A 22,629-nucleotide genomic window follows, 5' to 3' on the forward strand; every position below is an offset into this window, starting at 1 on the left:
TTATGGCTTTCTGCTCATATTTCAGTCACTGATGATATGCCCTGGAGAAGGTCCTCGAGGGAAAAGCAGTATAAATATGGACCTCACCCAGTGCATTTCTCTCCTTTCAAAGGTTGGATTCCCTCTAGTTTCTGCCACTTTTATTTATTTGTTGCTTACTGCCTTCAGATAGTTATCTTTTCTATTTTGTCTAGAGTTGATCATTATTAACTATAGCAAGTAAGCCCTATATAAACTTATCAGTCACTACTCAGGCCAGCCCCTCCTTACATTTATATTATAGGCACCAATCCTGCTGTGCCTGCTTTTGTGGGCACATGGTGCCTGATGAAATGCTTGGAGAAAATCTGGTGTTCTGTTTATCTCTTGCAGCTCTGGAATGTCAGAACCAGGAGGAGGTAAGCTGAAGTAAGTTGGGTCAGGTTCTAAGCCATAACCTCTTTCCCATGGATGCATAGTGTGTGTGAAGCACATGTCCTCAGATCTTACAGAGCAGGGCATTGTGGAAATTTTGGTATTGAAAATATAACATAAATATTTCATGCTAATGTTCATTTGACAGCCGTGCTCTGAGCACCTATTATGTGCAAGGCTTTGTGCTAGGGACAAAGATGTGAATAAGGGAGGCTTCTCAGGGGTGAGAGAGAAACAGCATTTCATGGGAGCCCTAAGCAGGCCCCTTGCCAGGTGTTAGGGAAGCCTTTCTGCACTGAATCTTAACTAAGGAGGGGAAATTAGCCGTGACAGAGGGTGGTGGCCCAGTTTGGGGCTGGGGGAACAGCATGGGCAAAGGCTTAAGGGCCAGATGTGTGTTGTGGGAGAGGGTACAAGGCAGGAGTAAGATGAGCCACCCAACTCATTGAGTGCCTCCACTGCCACCATTTGTACTTAGTAGCAGCCCCCCCAAGGGTGGGATGGGGGTCAGGGCTTGTTTGAGCTGGTGAAGGCAGGACTCACTCACACTGTGCCAGGGCCTCCTAGTAAGCCTCCCTCCTTGATGTGCCTGGGCATCAGGGAGCTGACAGGTAAGCATCCTTTGAGGGAAATAAGGTGCTGGATGGGACCCTGACTTCCAAAGAACAGGCCGACGTGAACAACACACTCCATTTATACACCATCTCCCCTGCCAAAGACTTTGAAAATCAAATATTCCCCAAGCTATGGAAACCCAACCACTGGCTGATTGTTAAGACTTTATTATTATAATCACCTAGCCCAATTCCAGCCACCAAGGGCAGAACAATGAGCCATTGAAGCCGCACGGAGGTCTTGCCTTCTCTCCACTCTCTCCCACGGCAGGGACCTGGCGCTGAGGCCTCGGTGAGGAGGATGGCAGCATGCCTGTGTCCTGGCTGCACCATTGCACCCCATGGGGACTTCTGGGGGGTCTAGGCATCGGTCTCACTCATCAAATGGGAGGCCCCAAGAAAACATATCTGGACGTTACTTTGATCTCCTCACATTCTGTCCCATATCTTGACCCTGGTAGCTTAGGAGCTAATTACATCTGCTTTGGGAAATTTATGGGTATGAAAATTCCTCAAAGATGCTAAAGACCACGAGGCACCATTAGCTGTTCTCACCACACGTGGCCTGCATGCCTCACTAATAAAATTATAAAAAGGGAGACTATGGGGTGCCCTCTGCTGGGGTGCTCACACCCATGTGCCTGGTGTCCAGTGCCTGAGAGCCCTGGCTGGGTAAGTGGCCAGTGGTGAAGGCAGGGAGCTGGGCCCACTTGGCTCTTGACACCCAGCTGCTGTGTAACAAGGTCACACCGTCTCTTGTTTATGGTCCCACTTTCTTCCCAAGCATTTGGTGTTATTTGATCATGAGTTATAAGCCAGATATCCTGATTTTATTAGGAAAAAAAAAAAGCCCTTAATTTTGTGGAACTGCAAGGCCGGATCACTGTCCTGTGAAACTCTAGAGGCCAGAACCTCAGCAGTCTTGAGCTGGGCCTGCCTTGCCAGTCTTTTCTGCTGTCGCTGCTGGCTTTGCATTTCCTGCCTGGGAAGAAGCTGGAGCAGGACCAGCCAGGCAGCAGAGGGCTTGGCTGTTTCCTGAGCTCCCCTGAGTTTATCAGAGTTCGATTTTTACCCTTGAGTGCCCAGCTCTCTGCACTGTCCCACAAGGTCAGCCCCAAACACAGTAGGCACATGGGAGGGGGTCCTCGTGCTGCCCATTCAGATGGCGCTGGGATGGCTGCTGGGACCCTGGCTTGGATTTCGGGATTAGGGAAACCCAAGCACCGTAAACCACGTTGGGGCTGGGATTAGACGGGCTCAGCTCTAAGATGCTTTGCTGGGCCCCATGGGCTGACGCAACGGCCTCTTCACTGCCCTTGAAGGCACAGGTGCTTGGCCGGGAACCAGGCCATGCAGGGCTCCCAGAGCCCTCGGGTGGAGAGACCAGTAACCTGAGAGCTTAGCAGTGGCTGGGCTGCGCAGCAAGGGCTGGTGGATGGGGGAGGAGTGGGCACAGGCAAGAAAGGGTGGCGAGTCCGACCTGCTCAGAGGGATTCTGTGGGGAAGTGCAAGAAGCAGCATCTGTAAAATGGTCCCCAAGTCCTGTGTCCTCCCTCCCAGGGCTGTCCCAGAGATCCAGAGCATCAACTGGAGCAAGTATGGCCCCCTGGTGGACCCTGGCTACTTGGCAGTGGGTGGCACATCTATTGTCACTCTTGCTCCCTGAACATCAGTCATGTTGCTAGCCTAAGGTGGGTGCTGTCTGTGGCCCATGGGAGCCCAGGGAGTCTGCTGCATGTCCTTGGCCTTTGGCAAACTTTCGCCATCATGGTGGGATCTGGAAACAGGAAGTAGTGACACCAGTCACAGCTGCTGGGCAGGGAGGCTGGCCCTTCAGCCTAAGGTGAGGCCCAAGGAGTGCTGGGTGTGGGTCCTCCAGCGGGGGGGGGGGGGGGGGAGCACGGGCACCAGCCCCTCCACACTCACAGGTGTGACCTGGCCTGTATGCGTGAACTGCTGTCTCTTTCAGTTCTCTCAATTATCTATCTTGACAGTTCTTGCCTGTTGAAGAATCTTAAGAGACTAGCCTCGTTATCTCCACAGCTTGTGGCTGGGTCTTCCCCACAGTTACCTGTGCAGCTCCCTCCTTCACCAGCCTGTTTGAGGGGGCACCCAGCAGCTTGCCCGCCCCATCGGCCTGCCCAGTCGGAGCTGGGATGCCTAGCCTGGGCCGTGGGCAGCACAGAGCTGGTGTCTGCACAACTTTGGGGGAAGCCCCCCGCCCCCACACCTGTGAAAAAGCCTGGCAGAGAAGCCACTCACATGGAGCGTCAAGCACGTCCCTCAGCTTGGGTGTGCAGAGGGCCCTGGGGTGGGCAGAGCCTGTGTCCCATTCCTCCGCCCCTCCCTGACCCAGGAGGGCAGCATCCAAGGCGTATCTGTTTATTTATTGATACCCCTGCCTGGTACAGGATGACCTAAGGCAGTTCCTAGGAACACTCGGCATCTAGCAAGAAAGCCCAGGTCTAAGATGGTGGCAGAGGAAGAAACAAGGGTGGGGCAAAAAGTGCTGCCCCCATGAGGCCTGTCGTCTGACTCTGAGCTTCCTCTACAAGGCAGCTGCTTGGCACTAGCATCAAGGGAAACCTGATGAGGATGGGGAGGAGGAGGAAGGCCAAGGGAGGGAAGATGGGGGAAGGAGAGGAGGGGAAGGAGAAGGGGGAGATAGAAGCAGGCCTCCAGCCCAAAGACTGTAGGGGCCACTTTCTCAGCCCAGAGTGCTTGTGACCCCACCAAGAGGGCTTGGGGCTGTGGCAGGTCCTGGAACAGCAGCAGGAGCAACCTCTGGTGGCTCCCTACACTGGGTGGCCTGTCAGCTGAGGGTCAGGGCCATGGGTGGGCAGGCAGTGGGGTCCCTCGTGGCATAAGGCTAAAGGCTGGCAAGGCTCAGGCCTGCAGGTAGCTCCAGGGGAGAGACACCTGGTCTTGCATTGGGATGACTACACCCCTTGCCCCGTCCCTGGTTCTGGCCTCTGTGCCAGTACGGCTTGGCCTGAGGTGAGGGAAAAGCCACTGACCCCACGTTAGGCTGGAGTCCACAGCCTGTGAGTTTGGGGCCAGGAGTGAGCATCTTCCTCTGAGGCTGGGGGGCCGCTCCCTAAGAGCCAGGCCCAGCTTAGGCCCCAGAGGTTGCCACGTATGCAAGCATCCTCACCATGTGAATCAAGAATTGCTTCACACAGAGAACACCCTACTGCTGCTTGCTCACCTGGGGTCGGGGTGGGGGTGGGGAGGGGTTGGCTCCCAACCTGTCTCTGGCAGTGACTAGCCCACTGCATCTCCTGTGTACGCCCTGGCCGGGGCCCAAGGGTGAGCCACGTGGGAACAGTGGGCACTGACAAGGAAGAAGGTGGGTGGATGGAAAGGGGCACTCAGGGGGCCCAAGGTGGAGAGGGGTGGGGGTGGTGGCTCCCAAAGGGACACAGACATGAGTGGGAAAAGTCTGGGGCCTGGGATGCTTGGCTGCATCTGAGTGGGCCAGCTTGGGGAGACAGAAATGGCCCCTGGCAGCCCGGCCCCCACCCTGGCCTGGACCCCGATTATTAGCCCAGCATAGAGGAACCTCTTGTAATGTACTTGTAAGAACTAGATGCCTACATGGGTGCTTCCCGTGAGTGATATGAGCGTGGGGCAATGAGCCCTGCAAGGCAGTCCCCTGACCAGAATGGGCCAGGCACCCTGAACAGGGTCTGGAGGGCTCAGTGACATGGCCTGGTGGCCCAAGTCTCTGGGGATGACACAGCTTGTGATGAGCATACTGGCCCTTGACTTGGGCATCCTTTTTTGCAGGGTTCTGGACTGCCTGCTCAGCGGCAGGTCCTCACAGCTCAGTATGAGCCAGGGGCGAGGGTCTCAGTCCTGCCCCCAGGGCCTGCTTCAGGCTGGGGAGTGGGCCAGGGCCCAGGGTGCTGGTCACACCTTTGAGCTGCTGCCTGAGCCAAGTGAGGGACCCCAGGGACCTCAGGGGCAAGCCTGAACCCGAGGCCACTGGCACAGACACTGAGCTGCAGGTGCCACCCGATGCCAAGCTGTTTCTCATGGGGCGACTCCACCAGCGAGGACCCCTGGCCGGGCACAGCGGTCACTTCCTCAGCCAGGCCTCCCCAGTCATGTGAAAACATGGCTGAGGCACATGTAGGGACAGCATCTCCCACTAGCTACCCAGCAAGGCAGGGAGTCCCAGCAGGGCTGTGGAATATTGGGGGTCATCAGCAACTGTGGAGGGTTTAGAGGGCCTGCAGGCTGAGCATCTGGGCTACCTTCTGTGGGCTGATGCCCACTCCATCAGCTCCAGATATCTGCCTCAGATCCAGCCTGCCCCTCCCTTGTTGAGTCCTTTAGGTCCTGGGTCCAGCCCTTGATCCCTTCTCTGTGTACCCACCTTCCTGGGGGCCTCAGGACCATTGTAGACAGTACCTCATGGGGCTAGGGGAAGGAGGGGGGTAGTAGGTGACCAGAGGGTGACCTGCCCCCCCTTCACGGCAGAGGGTGAGGCAGGGAAGGTATAGCTTGGCCCCTGAGCAACAGCGATCCCCCCCACCGCCACCACCACAACCCCTACATCATTGTGAAATCTGGAGCCATAGACAGAAGTGTGCAGGACAGCGCCGGAGACAATTACAGGTTACACCAAACAATCTGAGAAATTAAAATTATATTTGCATTGCACCATAAAAACATGCAAAGATGGAGGGAAGGCGGCCCTGGAGCCAAGTGGACAGCACCTGGCCAGTGCTGCTCTGGCTCCTTGGGAGGAGGGGAGCAGGGCAGGGCTGGGCCCAGGGAGGGGGCCTTGGGTTACACAGTGAGTCTGGAGCCAGGCGGTCCCTGGGACACGCAGGACAGAAACCACTGTGGCCCAACACATCTGTCCTGCTCCCCATGCTCTTGCTCAGACTTGAGACCCAAGTATGTGACCTGCCTGAGTGCTGGGCAGGGGACCTTGAGCTGTCATCCCTAGGGCCCACCAGGGCAGTAGGAGCATGTGGGACATTCAGGGTGCTGAACCCCATGGCCAGGCAGGCATATACTGAAGCAGCATATGGCCCGGAATGTGGCCCAGGTGATGGCAGTTGTCAGCGCTGGGCCTTTTGTGGCAGACTTTTGCATGGAATGCCCATTGGCTTTGTGAATTGGGCCAGGCCTCTGCCCACAGTTTGCCAGGAAGGTGTGAGTCCCCATACAGGGGGGGCCAGTGGGCCTGAGGCCTCCTGGACAGGGGCTGTGGAGCCTCAAGGCCACATAGGACGCATCCCTCAAGAGGTGTCCTGAGTCCCCGCATGACTAGACAATGAGGCTGGCAGGGCGCAGCACCGCAGATGCTTCTTTCCTTCCTAGAGGAAGACACAAGCTGGGTGAACTGGCCGGACACAGTGTGGAGACAGTGGCTGTTACAGACATAGCAAGTGTGCTGGAGCAAGGTCTGTTCTAGGGCAAAGGGTGCCTGGAGAAAACCACTGGTGGTAGGGGACTGTGGGGTCAAGGACACGGGGCTGGCGCTCTGGCTGACTGGTGGCATGAGCAGGGAGGTGGAAAGTCCTCGCCCCAGAGACTGCCTGGTGTGTGCTGATGGCTCCCACACAGGCTACATCATTTCTGCCATCATGAAAAACAACGAAGCCACTTCAAGTTCCTTGTTTGCCCCATGGAAGGGGCCCAGCCCAACTCCAAGGGGGCCTTCCTGACACCCCCAGCAGCTCAGCTACGTTAGCTGACCTCCCTCTGCAGACCTCACCCTCTGCCTCCAAGGCAGGGGAACGCCTCACCCCCGGTGCACATGGGAGCTTTCCCTGCACCTTCCAAGGCAGGGGCGCGCCGCCAACCGTGCGTTAAATGGGACACGGCTGATCTCTTGCCGCACTTGTCAAGAGGGCGATGGCCCGGCCCTGCACTCGGCATCTTAATTGGGCGTCTGAGAGCTCCTGCACACGCTTCACACCAAGCAGGCGAGTGTCTGAGGCTCCCGTAGGCCCATTAGGTGCAAAGACATTCCTTTGTTCGCTGACAAGCAGGGTCCCATCCAGGGCTCCCGGGCGGGTAGACTAAGTGATGTTTTCTTAAGGAAGACACAAGATTAACCACCGCTAAAGCCTCAGCACAATGCAGGGCCCTGCCCGTCACTGTCAGCACTGTCTCTCTGCAGTGACTGACAGGTGCGGCCGGGTGCCGAAGGGCGCTCCCTCGACCCATCAAGCCTCAATGTGCAGGATTAGCCTGAGCACAGCAGACAAGCTGGCTGGGAGGGCCACAATGGAAACGTAATGAGATGCCTGACGTTCAGGGGACAGAAAGCCTCCAACACCCCTGCCAACTCCTGTCACTGGGCCACACCACTGGCAGGTTGCTCTGGAACAAAGCCAGTGGCTTCCCACCCCTCTCAAGGGCCTGCCTTGCTGTGAGATGCACAGAGACCCAGCAGAGGGCCCTGGGAGGGACGGCCGTGCTCCCTGTTCCTGAGAGAAAAGGGTCAGGGTCTTCTGAGGCGTGGCTGTGGGGTTCGGGGTGGGGGGGTATGGGGTGTACGTGTGACAGGCTGGGCAGCCAGGCCCCACCCCCACCTGGGTCATCCTGGGGGAGGGGTGCATCAGGGACAGCACAGGTGGAGCATATGTCAGGGAAACACCCTCTTTATTTACATTCCAGAGACACCAGGGGGGCTCGGACATGGACAGCCCACAGGGTGGGTTTCTGTGCACATCGTCATCTTCTGGCATCAGGGGCCTGGCGGGGCTGGCCCAGGCAGGAGGGTGTGCGAGGTCAGGGGCTGACAACCCTTGGAGCCATCCCTGCAGGGCACACAGGGGGTCTGTCCAGACGCCACCCACGCTGACTACCTGAGGGGCTCTCCCAGCAGAGGTGAGGCTTGCCCAGGCTCGGCCTTCTGCGTCCTGCAAGAACGGGGTGTCGGCAAGGGGTAGTCAGGCCATCCCTGCATTTGTCTGGCCACGTCTCCGGTGCCCACACACAGGGACCCTCTGGGAACAGAGGAGAAACAGGCCCCGGGGAGAACCCCTACCCCCACACCCCCCTCCCCGATTGATGCGTCACAGGGACACCGTACTGTCAAAAAATATTTTGAAATGATAAAAATTTATGGCAGGCTCTTAACAGCTCTGTTAGGTGTGATATTCTGGTGGGAGTTTCCTCAGGATACCCTTTGTTTGTATCAAGGGCAGCCCTGGCTGGGGGGCTGCGGGCCTGCGCCCCGAATCCATGGGACCTTCAGCTACCGCTCAGCCCTTGGGCCTGCCTGAGGGCATCTTGTGGAGTGTTCCCCATTCAGTCTATAGTCTGCATCAGCTCTCAGGAGCTGAACCCCAGGAGGGGCTGACAGCCACAGCAGACACCCCAGGCCAGGCCGTGGAAGCTTCGAGGATGCTCTCACATCGACAGCTGAATAGGCGCTGACCACATGCAACCTTTTAGCAGGGGTCAGGGAGGGTCTCACTAATTTCTTCCTCCTCAGAAGAGGGCTGGGATGAACATACCCCGAGGCTTCCGGCTGCCACCTTCCCAGCCTGACTTTGAAAAGCCCTAACAGAACCAGATGTGCGGTGACTGCCGTGCTCAAGGCAGCATCTCCACCTTCTGGGCAACAGGGAAACAAGCCGGCACTGCTCTGCGCTGAGCAAAACTGGAGGGAGGCACGTTCCTCCTGCTTGGCAGCCCACTGAGCTCAGCCGGGGATGCTTTCCACACCCAATGCCCCTCCTGTGGTGTGAGCCCAGCCTCAAGACATTTCCTGCATCTGGGGAGCAGTGGCAGCCAGGCCAGTGTCCGGGGGTGCCCTGTGGAGGGTGGGGCCTTCAAATGGCCTCCTTCCCAGCCCTGTTTCTTCAGACACTGTGGCCTGGGCACAGGGCTCACATGTCTGAAGCGGCATGGCAGGCATAGCCTCCCATGTACCCAGAGAGAGCAGTTTGGCACCCTACCCCCGCCCCCCCCCACTACTGTTCCATCCTTAAACACAGAGCCTACCTGAGCTACATACCTGGATCTGAGCCTCAAAAGAGCCTGGTTGTGGGGGCGGCAGGCACGCCGTGTGCCCTTGGCCTGGCAGGGATGGCTGCCTACCCTCAGCAGCCTGTCACGGTAGGGTCCAGGCCCGAGCGCTTGGAGATGCGCAGCTTGGCTACCTCCTCAGCGCAGGTGGGGTGGATGCCCACCGTCCGCATCACCTGCTCGTAGGAGGCCCCGCACCTGCACACAGGGGGACGGAGGGACTCAGGCGATGAGTCAGCACAAGGAGGCATGTCCACAGCATCCCGTCCCTCTGAAGATGTCACCCAGGGGAGGGCCTCACAAGTCACAGTCTCCTCGCTGCTCCCCAGTCCTGGCCCCCACCCTGTCTTCCCCAGCCAGTGGCCAGGAACGGCTGCCAACACCCACGTGTCTCCCAGCAAATGCCAAGCGGCTCCACGTCAGGCCCACCTCCTACCTACCCCTCCCTCCCTCACTCCATCCTGGCCTCCTGCTGCTCCCAGCCCACCGGGCACAATCCCAGCTTGGCCCATGGCTCCAGCCAGTTCTTCTGTGGGCCTGCTCCCTCTCCCTGCCAAGGTGAGGCTTGACCTGCCTGCTCTGGCGAGCCTGAGCCCACTTACTACTGTAGCCTGCACCGGCCCAGCCCCCTGCCCGGTCCTGCTCACCTTGCTCTTCTGGTCAGCACTCTTCTCACACACATGCTCCCCTGCACCCTCAGCAGCGACCACCCCCCAGGCACAGCAACCACCTCCTCGGAGGCACAGGAAGTGTGGACTCCCCACAGGGCGCTTCCACTCTCCACAGACAAGGCTGAGACAAACAACCCTCTTCTGTCTCTGCACATGTGTTAGAATATCTGACATGAACAAGTGTGTGCATTTCAAATGTGGACCGAAGGCCCCCAGTGGGAATGTCCAGTTCACACCCTCCTCTTGATGGTGTCTGAACATGGGTCTCCTCACTCCACCAATTTGCTCAAACCTTCAGCATCTCCAGTTGCAGATGCTAGAAAACAATCACCACTGGACTGGACGGTGTCAAACCTTCACTGGCCAAAATGGTTTCTTGGTGTTTTAATTATATTAAAAATTCCAAATGAGACACAGCAACTTTCTACTTTTTCTACTAATTTCCTTTTCCTGTAACTTGCCCATTCATGTTCTTGATCTTCCTATTGGCTCTGTCCTATAATTATTATTGTTACCAGGTGCCTGGCCCACCCAGTGGCTTCAATACTCCCAGGACATCTGTACTAAACCCTCACAGCCCCATCAGCATTCCTGGGTATGGGCCCTGCCGCTCTAGCTCCTGCCCTTTCCTATTTCCTACTTCCTATCTGCACCCCCCCCCCTCAAGCTCCAAGGCTGGGTCCTGGCCACAGCCACAAGCCCCAAGCACATATGGGGCTCCAGGCGGCCCAGGAAGCCCTTCCCGGTTCCCTCACTGCCGCTTCACCTTTCTACCCTCCTGCCTCTGATAGCCCCACACCCCACTGCCCCAGACAACTCACCTCCACCCAGAGACTCCATCAGCAAAGGCTCCAGGCAAGCCTGGGGACCTGGGACCCTACAAAGCACAGCTTGTGTCCAAGGCCCAGCTCTGGAAAACACATGCTGGCCCTGGGGCAGCTCTCGTCAACCTCGCTCATTACTGACTGGGTGCTTGGCCATGTGAAGAAGGGCCCCAACCCTGCTCATTCTGAGTAGAAAAGACCCAAACTGTGACCAACCCCCAACCACCACCCTGGGTGATCAGGGACATGGGCCTCTCCCTTTGTTCCCCAGGTGGCCTGGCTGCCTCTCATGTAACACGACGTGCCACATCTTAGGAGACGCTCTGCTGAAAACACGTACAATGCTACATAAAAGCAACACCAACATGGCAGACTTCCAACTGCAGAGCCACCAACATTCGGAGGGACACCAGTCTGGGCATCGCACAACGGCTGACATTTCTCTGGACTTACTTGATCCCCAGAGCAAATCCTTGAGTGACTTCACCTGCATTGGGGCCGAGGAAGTGCAGGCCCAGCACCAGCTGTGGGGGCTTCCGTAGGCACACCATCTGAAAGCCACACTGTCAACTGTCAGCCTGGCTGGAGACAAGACCCCAGGGCTGCACACGCGGCCCTGCCTTGGGGGCACGGGTGGTTGAATGGAGCTTCTCCACCCGTGGGTGCCAGCTCTTTCCCTGTCTCTCACCTCCTGGCATGCCCCAGTCCAGGCCCATGAGGACACTTACCTTTATGTAACACTGGGATGCATCCCGTTCTGCCACTGTGAACTCCAGTGGTTTATAATATGCATGATAAACCTAAGTGACAAGATAACGATTCCTGGAGTCAGTAGCCTCATAGGCATTTTACAGGCCCAGTGAACTGTGTGGACGTGGTGGGAACCCAGAACTGCCCATTTGGCCTGCAGGTTGTGGTCTGGGGCAAGGACATGGCTCAGCTGGCCATGGATAGCACCCCTCTCTCTCCCACACAAAGGTAGACTGTGGCTGGAGCCACACTGTCTGCAGGACAGACCCTCTTCAATCCAGGCCCTCTTGGGCCCCTACCGATCACAGTAGCAAAGTGGGCACCAGATTGGCTAAGTGCGGTCCACTGTGACAAGTCACAGTCCGAGGCTCAACATAGGACATGGTGCCCCCAGGAGTACACACCAGGTGGATGTTGCAGAGTGGACGGGGTGACTGCGGACATTGGAAGGGGATGTCCAGCCCACCCAGTGGCTCTCTGGCCTCCTGAGGGCACTCTGGTGCTTGCTGGGCCCTCACTTGAGCAAAGGGAGGGAGGCAGATGTAGGGAGGCCCCCGGGCCACACTGGAGCTGTCGGACAAAGGCTTTCAGCACCCGAGAAGGGTTCGACAGCGTGTTCGGGGCTGCGGCCGAGTAAAAAATGAGCGGGGCGCTCACATGTGCTGCACAGCCATTATTAATTAATGGAACTTCAGAGAATATTGTTCTAACTAAGACAGAATTGAAAAGAAAACAAACAAAGGGTATTTGGCTATTCAACATTGTGAAACATAAAACAACATTATAGAATGCCATGAACATATGTCCCCATGTACTTGTGATGAATCAAACAAAAATAGCAAATACAGTGCTGGGGGGAAGGCCGGCCTGTCAAGCATGGCCCGTTGATGGAGGGGACCGGGGCGCTGGGGCAAGGGGCAGGCCCTGGAACCCAGTGACTCATTCCCGAAGGACACCAGGCCCACAGTGGTGGCCACACGGGGTCTGGTTTCTCCTGGTCCATCTGCAAGCTGCTGCAGTAGCAAGATGAAGCCACACGGAAGGCTCTCAAGCATGCACAGCCTGGCAGGTTTCAAAGGCTCCTGCATCCTGCTGAGCCACCTGGGGCACCTCCTGGGGCCACCCCAGGCCACAGCAGGCCAGCTGAACAGATTCCAGAAGCAGCCTTCCTCTAGGGTGAGTACCTAAGTCTGGGCTATTGGGGGTCTGTGAGCGCTGGACGAATCTCAGATAAGGAACCAAGGCAGGGGTGGCAGGAAGGTGGAGGTACCCGAGGGCAGGGCCAGGTGGGGCAGGGTGGAGGTGGAGAGCAGCAGCTGGAGGGCAGGAAAAGGTCAGAGGGTAAGAGAAGCCTTTCCAGGTGGAGGGAGACACATGCCCCTGTGAGGGGGACCACAACCCAAACGTGCCTTCATTTCTGGGGCTTCCTCCAGCAATCCCACCCTACATGTCCCTTCATACCATATCTCAGCCATCACTCGGGGCCCCCCTACCCTACCCTGCCAAACTTCAGGCCCTGGAAAGCAGGGAGGCCAATACTGTTGCTGGCTCACCAGGCCTCTGTCGGGGAGAGGCCGTCATCAGGGCATGAGCGCCACACAGGCATGATGTCCTGGCCCCCCTCTGTCCTCGGGGACCTTACCTCCACATGCTCTTCTCCGTGGCGAGCCATGGCCTCCTCCTCTGACAGCCCCACGCAGCCATACTCCAGCGGGGTGAAGACTGTGGTGGGCACCTGGAAAGCAGGTCTTAAGTGACCTATACCCTTGGGGACCCAAAACTGAAGATGCCTGCCGTGGGACACAAGAACAGCAAGTGCAGGCTAGGTCCTCAGATGTGCTGGCTGGCAGCTCATAAGAAGGCGGGTGGACACCCTCATTTGTTCCTGGGCCACACCTTCAGAGCTAAAGCTCACATGCGTGCACACGTGGAGGCACATGTGCATGCACTCCCACAGATGTATGTGCACACACACACCATGCCCCCGGAAAGAACTGCGGCCGTCTCCAGGCTGGACTTAGCATGCTAAAGGGCAGTGGGTACTCACGTTGCTGTAATCCATCACATCTAAGGACTGACCACACAGGCGCCGGGCCAAGAGTTTTCCTGCCATTATAGCCGTGGGTGTCAGCTCGGGCCGCCCCTGATGTAAGGAGGGAGCCTAGGGTCACTTTGGCATGTCTGAGGGAGTCTGTGCAGTACCCTCACCACCACCCATGCCTTCCTAGAGAAGCTTGCCCCTTTCAGAAACCTCCAAAGGCTGTTTGCCTCTGGGCCCCAGGGCTCCTGGGGGTTGGCTTGTTCTCTGGCTTGCTTCCCTCTGTTCTGCTCTAAGAACACACCTGTAGTTATGACCCCCTTCCCTGGAAAAGCAGGTGAGCTGCCCATGCACCCAGCTGTGCTGCCCACACTCGTGCACAGCTTCTCTCCGAACCCCTTCTTCATGTTGGTGGCCTTGGAGAGCTGCCCTCATGACAAAGCTCAAAGGAGATCCCGCTACTGTTCAACCATTCACGTTAACTGGGATTCAGGCTAAAATGGGCCCTGGAAGCATTTCGTGTGCTCCTGACAAGCAGCTTGGCTTGCATGTCACAGTCCATTACAGATCCCAAGTCAGAATGCCGTGCTGCTGGAGGCCCCTCTGTCCCAGGGTGTGTCCTGCCTGGGGAGCAGGAGGTGGCACAGCCCCCAGTGTTCCTGCACGCGTCAGCCTGGGACCGGCTGCCAATCACCTCTGTAGCAGCAGGAAATGCAGATGTTGTTTGACATTCCAGAAATGAATAGAGATCCACAGAGATAAACTTGTGAAAGCAGCCCGTGCATTCCACCGGGCCTGACTAACTGCGGAAACGTCCATGCGCACAGCACACAATATCGCACTAGACAATGGCTGCCCCACCCGCCTGCTGGACTCTTCCCCGCTGGATGCCAGACCACTGGGGTGTTAACTCTTTTGACTGCCCAGAATGACCTTTCCAACTGAGTAGATTTAATATTTCAATAGATACTGCCTTTGTGTGCACTATGTATTTCTGGCAACACAATCTGAAATACTATGGTTTCCGCTATGTCGGCATGAGCCCTGTTGCACATGGATCTCGCTCGGCTCCTGGGTGCACAGAAAGCACGGTCTAATACACAAGGCACTCTCCCAGGACCATGAGTGTTATCTTAGGGTGCAGCACACAGGATGAACACAGAAGGTGCCACCAGAGAATGCCATGTCCCAACCACTAGAGATCACACGAGCAACAACGCTGCCCAGTCATGTGGGCATGTGAAGCCACTCACTTCCGTCCATCCCAGCAGCCTGACTAGATGGTCAGAGATGACCTGGTTGTGAGGAGTGGCCGCAGCTCTGACCACATGCTCCAGCAAGCTGTCCCCGGGGTCCCACCTCCATCTGGTAGTCTGCTCCCCACGAACCATTTCATGAGTCTGGGTTCACGGGCAGCTTCAAGTGGCAGCCTCTTGGCTCACAAGTCAGCACTGGCCACAGCTAGTGGATGACCCTTCTGGTACCATGGGAATGCCAGGGGCCATGTTGTCTTAGAAGGAGGGGTCTATATGGGGTCAGGTGTCTTCATGAAAGACTATGCCAGATGGGTAGGCTGGTCCTTCAGGAACAAAGGGAAGGCCCAGCCTTGCATGGCTTCCCGCTCTGGTCTCTGTGCCAAGCTCTCCAGAAGACCTGCCCATTGTGAGTTATGGCAGAGGCTGAAGTTGGGATGGTCCTGCAGCACTGGGGATAGCTGCCACCTATACCCCCTCAACTCTGGGATGTTCCACCCAGGGGCCCACTTGTAGATACTGGTTCCCCCACCCCCAAGCATTTCCCAAAGTGGGTTCTGGGGTATGTGTGGGCAGGGTGGTGCCTACACTCTCAGATGGGCACAAGCGTCCTCACTGAGCTCCCCTGGGTCCTCTAGCTGGCTCTGTTCCTCCCTCAGGTGTCCCTGGACTGCTGCACTAAGCATCTTCTGACATCTACCTGAAATGGTTCACTTATTTACTTGTCATCTATGACCCCAACCAGAATGTCACTTCTATGAGGGCTAGGACTTTTGTCTGTTCTTGCAGTGGCCACAGAACTCAGAAAAGTGGCTGTGCCAGAACACATCATGATGGGTTAATAGCATCCCCCACATGCGTGTCTGCCTGGAACCTCAGAATGGGACCTTGTTTGGAAATGAGGCTCTTTGCAAATATAAGTTAAGAATTGAGATCATTTAGGATTGGTCACTTAGGGTGGACCCAAAATCTAATGAGAGGGTCCTAAGAAGAAAGAAACAACAGACACACACACACACACACACACACACACACACACACATGAAGATGGTCAGAAGGAGAACAGAGTGCTGTAGCTCCAAGTTGGGACTTCCCAGGGCCACCAGAAGATGGAAGGGATGAGGACTCGTCTTCTCCTACAGGCTTTGGGGAGAGCAGAGCCCTGCCCATACCTTGATTGCAGACTTTTGGCCTCCAGAATGTGAGAGAATACATTTTTGTTGATCTAAGCCACCCAGTTCGTGGTGATTTGTAATGGCAGCCACAGGAAACTAACATGTCAATGGTGCTGGCAGGTCTGGCTGCCAAGAGGCCTGCTGGGGTCTGGGGTCCTGGAGCATCTAACTCTCAGGCTTGGCCAGGGCCCCGCCTGAGCCACCTTCCTTAGAACACGCTGCACATATGCAGGACAGGTCGACTACTCCTGAGGCTTTGGGAACATGGGGATCCCACAACAGACCAGCCACAGGCCACGAAGAAGGGAGGGGCGCTGACAAGATGCCTCCCAGGCTAGGGGTGGGGCTTCCACCAGAGACTCACAAGGGGAGCAGCAGGCAGGCGGTGAGTTGGGGCTGCGTCCATGTGCCCTGCCCCCATCTGACAGCCCAACTGGGGAGGGTACTGACCCACCCACAGTTCAGAGGGCAAACTGAGGTGAGGAGGTCAAGCCTGGTACTGTGGGGCCAGGACAGCCCCAAGGCTCTGTATTACCAGCCCATCTTTGGGGAAGTTGAGGCCCTGTGTGTGAACAGATGCCCCTCCCTCAGAGTTTCACAACAGGAATCTGCTTTCAGTTTTGAAGGCTTTCCTATCCCCTCTCCACAGAAAGGAGGAGCATTCGAGCAAGCAGAGGCTGATGCCCAATCCTTCCCAGAACTTGAGTCTAATGGCACCTGGGGTTTGGTCCAGAGCCTCTGGGAGACTCATAGGCCCCGGAGGCCCAGTGGGGTGGGGGCATGGGGTGGTGAGGCCAGGTGGCAGGTGCAGGCTGTACCTCTGCTACATCTCCGATGGCATAAATGTGGGGGACGGAGGTGGCTTCCTGAGCATCAACCAGAATCTTCTGACTGTTGGGGCTGGTGTTTATTCCAGCATTCTCCAAATTCAGACTTCTGGTTTCTGGAATTCGACCTGAAGGAAATAAAGAGCAAGGCTGAAAGACTTTCAGCAGTTCTGAGACTCCTTGGTTTATTCAGAATACTTCTCAGAATGCCCACTTGGAATCGGTAAAACATGAAGCACAATAGTGTCGAGGGGCTCCTGGCCTCTGTGAGCCTCACATGCACACACACACACACACACACACGCACATACACAGTGCACATATGCACATACCTCACCCTTATTTGCACAAAGAAGCAACGAGAAGATGAAGAAGGACTAGAAGAAACAGAAAGGAAGGAAAAAGGGTAGAGAAAGCAGAGATGGAGACAAGACTTCTCTGAATATAGCCTGTGATACAATTTTGGTTTTTTAATCATATACACAGTTTACATATTCAAACAACAAAAAATAAAAAATGGAAGAAAAGTCCCTGTAACTTGTAAACAACTTGAAACCAATGGGCCTAATTGGATAGGCAGTTGATACAAGCACATACAAAGATAATTTGCTCAAGAGACTATGGCAACGCATATTTCCACTGTATGTCCTAAGAGGATTATATTCTAACAATAAATAAACCTGGAAACAGATCTGATGTGCCATTCAAAGTGGTTAAAACCTCATAACGTCAAATTTAAATGTGGAATTTACTCATTCCATTTTCTTTTTTTAAATACCAAGTTCCTATGGCTCTGACCACAGAAAAAGTCTAGAAGCAGCGACAACCCAAGAATGATGCATGCCCCAGCCCTGTACGGTGATCTCAACCCTTCCCTACTGCAGAGGCCAAGCTCCAGGGAGCTAGCCTACTTCAGGCCTGGACACCTTATAGCATGGCACAGTATGAACAAAGGTCACTCTAGCCATGGTTGCAGAGACAACATGACAGGGCCACGCAGCCTCTGAAGGCAGTGTGCCCTGAGGGGAAGACATGGAATATACACAACCCAGGTCTCTCCCAGAAGCCGTGGCTCCTGTAATATGCATGCATTTTCCAGTGAGGCTGAGGTGCACATGTGTCTCAGTCTTTGTGGAGCGTGTCTGTGGGCCCCAAGTGAGCTGAAAGCCTCCTGTGTCCCCATATGGCCCTTCCTGGGGTAGGGCACCCTCCCTTCCACTCTCTGTGATCCCAGGGTTCCCCACCCTCCTGCATGGTGCTCTTCCCACAAGTTCATACTAGGGACAGGATGGTGCTTTGTGGTGGATTTATGCTTTTCCATCCTGCCACCAGACTGTGTTTGCATGAATAGGCTATGGCCTCCTGTCCCCAGAGTCTGGCAGCAGGATGTCCCCCAGAGCAGGTGGCGAGAATGCACAAACTTATGTCCTGCTCAGGGTCTCGGGGCAGGTCCCACCAACCCTCTCTGGCAGCCAGCACAGGTGCTGAGTGAGTGGGGCTAGAGGCCAGGCCTTGGACGCTATAAGCCTCAGCTCCTCTTCTCGTGTGCCTGTGACGACTGCCCAGCGTACATCCCCAGCTTTGAGAGCACTAGAGCTGAGCATGGAGATGGGCAGCAAGGCAGAGCCCAAACCACACATCATCCCTGTCCTCAAGTGCAGTCATTTTGGCTAATCCTAACGAGCAAGTCTTAGATGCAAAGGCCAGTGGGGCAGGGGACGGCGGCACAGCAGCCTCCCTGCCAGCCTTCATATGCTTACAGCCCTGGGCCTTGTCACAGCCAAGCTGCCAGCAGAGCCCCCTTTCTCCCCTAACTCAGACAAGGTGGCCTTCCTAAGCCAGGAGGTAGCAAATGCAGCTCTTCCCGCCAGGCTCTAGGAGGACAGCGGCGGCCCCTCGGAGCTCCCTGAGGCTCAGGGTGTCTCCCGAAGGCAATGATAAACAGTTTCAGAGGCACAATTCCCACCGCTTGTGGTGGCTCAGACACACGAGAGGTCGGGTAGTGGGTGGTGCCAATCTGAACATCTGGAAGACCAAGTTCTGTGAAAGGGAAACCTTAAGTCTCCAGCTGCTCTCCCAGAGTGGGAAGTCAAAACACAAAAACTCAACTAAGCCGTGCTTCTCAAGTTCATGGGGAGCCGGCTCCAGCTTCTTCATTCTGCTTGGCCACAGGAATCAGGTGCTAGGCGGGCTGACACCCATTACCCAGCATACCAGACACACGTGATGCGACGCAAGGCCCTAGAGGTCCCTGATGGCATCCATACCGGCACTAGTCATGTGAATGAAGACCGGTGAGCATGCAGAGTGCAACATGCCATGCTGGCCAGTGTCCTGTCCTGCATAAGGCAGCGTGGGGGCCCAGGCCTGACTCCCGAGTAGGGGATCCAGCTGGCATCTGGGAGCTCTTGTGCATCTAGGACTGGAATGTGCTGTGCCTCAGTGAGGAAGGAGTTGGGCCCAGTGGGGAGGCCTGGTGGGGGTCTGCTGGATGGGCTGAGGGGCTCTGCAGGTAGGGGACTCATAGCTCAGCTCTCAGGCTCCTCCCCAGACCTCCAGTTGTGGGGAGCAGGGCATACAGCAGCTCACCAGGCCCACGACCTCTAGGTGATGGCTCCAGGCTGAGGCTGGAGCATGTGAGGGTAAAGCTGGCTGCCTGCAGACCACCCTGCTCTAAGGCTAGCCATGCTGCACTCCTGCCTGGCCGGTCATGGGAGGTCAGAAGTGTTTCCTCCTGTGCCTTATGGTAACCATGGTAACCACACACCTCCCAGATGCCAGCCTAATCACATCCAAGATCTCAAGAATATAAAGATAAATTTAAAAGGAGTAACAAGAGTGGAGTAGACAGAAGGAATATGCCCAACTTGTGGGAGGCACTCCACTGATGTTTCTGGGAATGAACAGTGAAGGAAGAGAGTGGTTGCGCCAAACAGAAATGGCCCTAAAAGGGCAGCCGTTGGCACATTGGGTTTTGGAAGCTGTGCTGACTGGGCCTGTGTGGGGTGAGACCTGGGGTTGGCAGGGGGCCCAGCTCCACCCAGGCACCCCATTCTGTGGGCCATGCCCCTGAGCTATGTGGTCATAGCTCATGAGGCCCTGTCAGCCTCATGGGGCCACAGCCAGGACATGGGCCTCACTGAGCAAACAATGTGGACAAGGGTCATGGAGGAGGGAGGGACATCCCACATGACCCTCTGAAGTTCTGTTCCCTTGTGCTCAGAGCCATCATGTCTTCCCAAAAGGGCTAGGGGCCCAGTCAGATGGTGTGCGGACCCCACTTAGCTCAGGCCTGGAGCCCTCAAGGAAGTCAGAGGTGCTGGGGTAGGGACCCAGTGGCCAGCCATGCAAGCAGGGCAGCACTGGCCCCATGGAAAATGCCCAGTCCAGGTCAGACTTAAATGACCAGAAGCCAGACTCAGGCACCGTGCAAAGTCTTCTCCCTGACCATTTCCCTCTTATGCAAAAATAAAGGTAGCACTCCTCAGGCGATCTGGGGAGAGAGGGGAGCCCCCATGGCATCCCCCCATCTGTATCACCCTGTGTGTCATGCATGGTGCTTTACCCCCGCCCCCAGGAGGCCATGCGCTCTATGACCAATGGGATCCATTGCTCCCTGGGGCCTCAGCTCTTTGGCACCTGGCTCAGGTTTGCTGAGCACTGCTGAGTGGCTCCCCTGGATTGACTCCCACATCTCTGCTCCCTGGACACCACTGGGATGGAGACGGCGGTCTGTCCAAATGTTGGTTTAGTTCCTTGGGACAGGTCCTTAGAGGAAGGCTGGCCAGCCAGGTGGGGCCTCCTCGGAGCAGGGCAGGGAGTTGTGCCTGGACAGATGGCTCCTTCTTGGGCTTGCTCCTTCACTCCCACTGCTGTTTTAACTTTCGCTTCTTTGATTACCAGTACATTTACCAGTAAAGTTAAGTACTTTTGGCCACGTATTTACTAGCTGTATTTCCTTTTGTGAACTGCCAGTTCCTTGCCTTTTTTTCATTCATTTATACATATCTCCATAACTTCATTGCCTTGTAAGTAAGAGCTTCTCATGTGATACGCGAATGCCACTGCATCATATTTACCACAATCAGGGCATTAAGATTCTAGATGCAAACATGTTCTCACTTCCTCCTCAGAGGCAATGTGCGAATAAATATGTGGATGGGCCCTTGAAGCTGCCTCCTTCACCAGACCCAGCTTTGCCCACTGGCCTGAGTCCCTCTAGGGTACCACGTGAGCCCTGGTGTCACCAAGGTAAGATAGTGCCTCCCTCCCTGTGCCCAGCATCCAGGACACCCCAGGGTGCTGAAGTGGTAGAAGAAGCTGCATTCAGCCTGAGAGCTCTCAGTGCAGCTGGACCAGGCCAGCCCTCCCTCATTGCACTGGAGTCCCACCAGCTGCTGCTGCTGGCCCGGGGGAGGCAGCTAGGCCACGATGCTCACCCAGCCAGCTGGAGAAGGCCGGAGAAGGCTGAAGGTCGAAAACCCCCCAGACGGCGCCTGTTGGTCATTACTACCTGCTCAGCTGGGCACAGGGATGCAGACAACTGGACACATGCAGTTTCATGCGTGTCTTTCACCCCGTTATGTGAAAACGGGCATTCCCTCCAATTTCACGCCTGCCTGGAGCACACGTTCCGACGAGTGAAGGGCAATCCGTGTAATGAGGTAAGATTTAAGTGGCAGCAGGAGTATGACAGCGCGAATGAGGGGCTCTGATCAGACAGGCGCAGCCAGCGTGTAAAGGAAGCAGCCTGAAGCTCAGTGCCAAGAGGATGGGGGACCAGCGGCTTCACAAGGGCTCATGGAGAACCAACCCTCCTGGGGGGTACATACGTGGCCCCCACAGCCAGCCACCCCCATGGGCTGGGCCTGCACAGCACCCTGGACCAGACACAGAATGCGGAACTCACACCTTTGGCACCTCTAGTCAGATCCCTTGAAACCTACCTTTTAAAAATTTATTATGTCTCTTGTCATCTTTGAGATTTTAGGGAAAAGGATAATGATGGCAAAGAGCTCCTTTTATTTTCTGGAATAGCCCTTTTTACATGAGCCCCAGAACCCTAGCCACAACCTAAAGCGCCCCAAGGGCAGGGCAGAGCATCGATCCTGCTGGTCTGGGGCCCAGGCAGGGCTCAGTGTTTGCTAAATGAAATTAGTGAGCCTTTGTATGACCTGAGGACCTCATCATGACTTGAGGCTAGTGGCTCACTATGACCACTGAGCACCTGCCACTCCCCCCTGGCCATCCTGATGACACCTGTCACCAACGCCCCTACATGTGGGTTTTTCCTTTTCAAGCTTGCATGCAGCACTGACAGCATATAAAATAAGCTCACATGGGCCCCTAAACCAGTCAGCCCTAGAACTTGGTGGAGCGTCCAGCTCAGGTTCAGCTGCAGCCTGGTCCACTGGAACCCCCAGGAAGGAACATGTTCCCTGGCAGGTGGTAACTATTGCTGTAACAATTACAAATGTCAATATAACCTTCCTGCTGGTTGTTCCCAGTAGGACTTAGATTTAGATAGTGCACATTAATGCATATAAACGATGTTCACTTATGTTTAGAAACATTTTCACCAGGGCTTTCTTTTCCTTTTTCTTTTTTTAAAGAAATTGGTTTCCACCAAGTTCTAACCATAAATATTGAATTTGACTTGGTAAAAAGACTCTGCTGGATGACCATGAGCATGAAGGTAGGCCAGCCTGGATCTGATGGCTGTGGAAGTTGGGGTGACCCTGGATACACGGAGGAGCCAGCTCGCAAGCCTGGCATAGCTCTTGGCCCCTGGCTGTGCAGGGCATCCCACACAGAGGGCAGGGGGACAGTCTGTGAGCCAGAGCGGAGATAAATGACAGTCACTGACCATATGGTGCACCGTCTGGGGCCACATAGTGTGGTGGGGAAGCCTGTGGCCTCAGGCCCAGGAAGAGCTCCGTGACTGTCTTCTCCTCCAAGAAAACAAACCACATACACAAGCAGATTGGGTTCTCTCTTCATGTTGCTAATTAAACTTGACGTTTACACTAAAATAAAAAGGTGTTAGAATATCAGAGGCTCAC

At 55.8% G+C, this 22,629-nt stretch overlaps 1 protein-coding gene across 2 annotated transcripts in view; it reads right to left on the reverse strand.

Annotated features, from left to right (window-relative positions):
* Positions 1-5,667: 5,667 nt before the first annotated feature.
* TXNRD2 (thioredoxin reductase 2) overlaps positions 5,668-22,629 on the reverse strand; it is a 53,532-nt gene continuing 36,570 nt past the window's right edge. The window contains exons 12-18 of one of the 2 annotated variants that reach the window (XM_049620582.1): positions 16,559-16,695; positions 13,322-13,417; positions 12,917-13,009; positions 11,253-11,324; positions 10,978-11,075; positions 9,019-9,227; positions 5,668-7,915 (exon numbers count right to left, since the gene is read on the reverse strand). In XM_049620582.1, coding sequence (XP_049476539.1) covers positions 9,104-9,227; positions 10,978-11,075; positions 11,253-11,324; positions 12,917-13,009; positions 13,322-13,417; positions 16,559-16,695 — 620 coding nt within the window. In that variant the 3' untranslated portion in view covers positions 5,668-7,915; positions 9,019-9,103. The remainder of the gene's footprint in view (positions 7,916-9,018; positions 9,228-10,977; positions 11,076-11,252; positions 11,325-12,916; positions 13,010-13,321; positions 13,418-16,558; positions 16,696-22,629) is intronic. The other variant, XM_049620584.1, reaches the window with a different exon arrangement.

The sequence above is a fragment of the Panthera uncia genome, assembly GCF_023721935.1.
Source record: "Panthera uncia isolate 11264 chromosome D3 unlocalized genomic scaffold, Puncia_PCG_1.0 HiC_scaffold_8, whole genome shotgun sequence".
Lineage (NCBI taxonomy): Eukaryota > Metazoa > Chordata > Mammalia > Carnivora > Felidae > Panthera > Panthera uncia.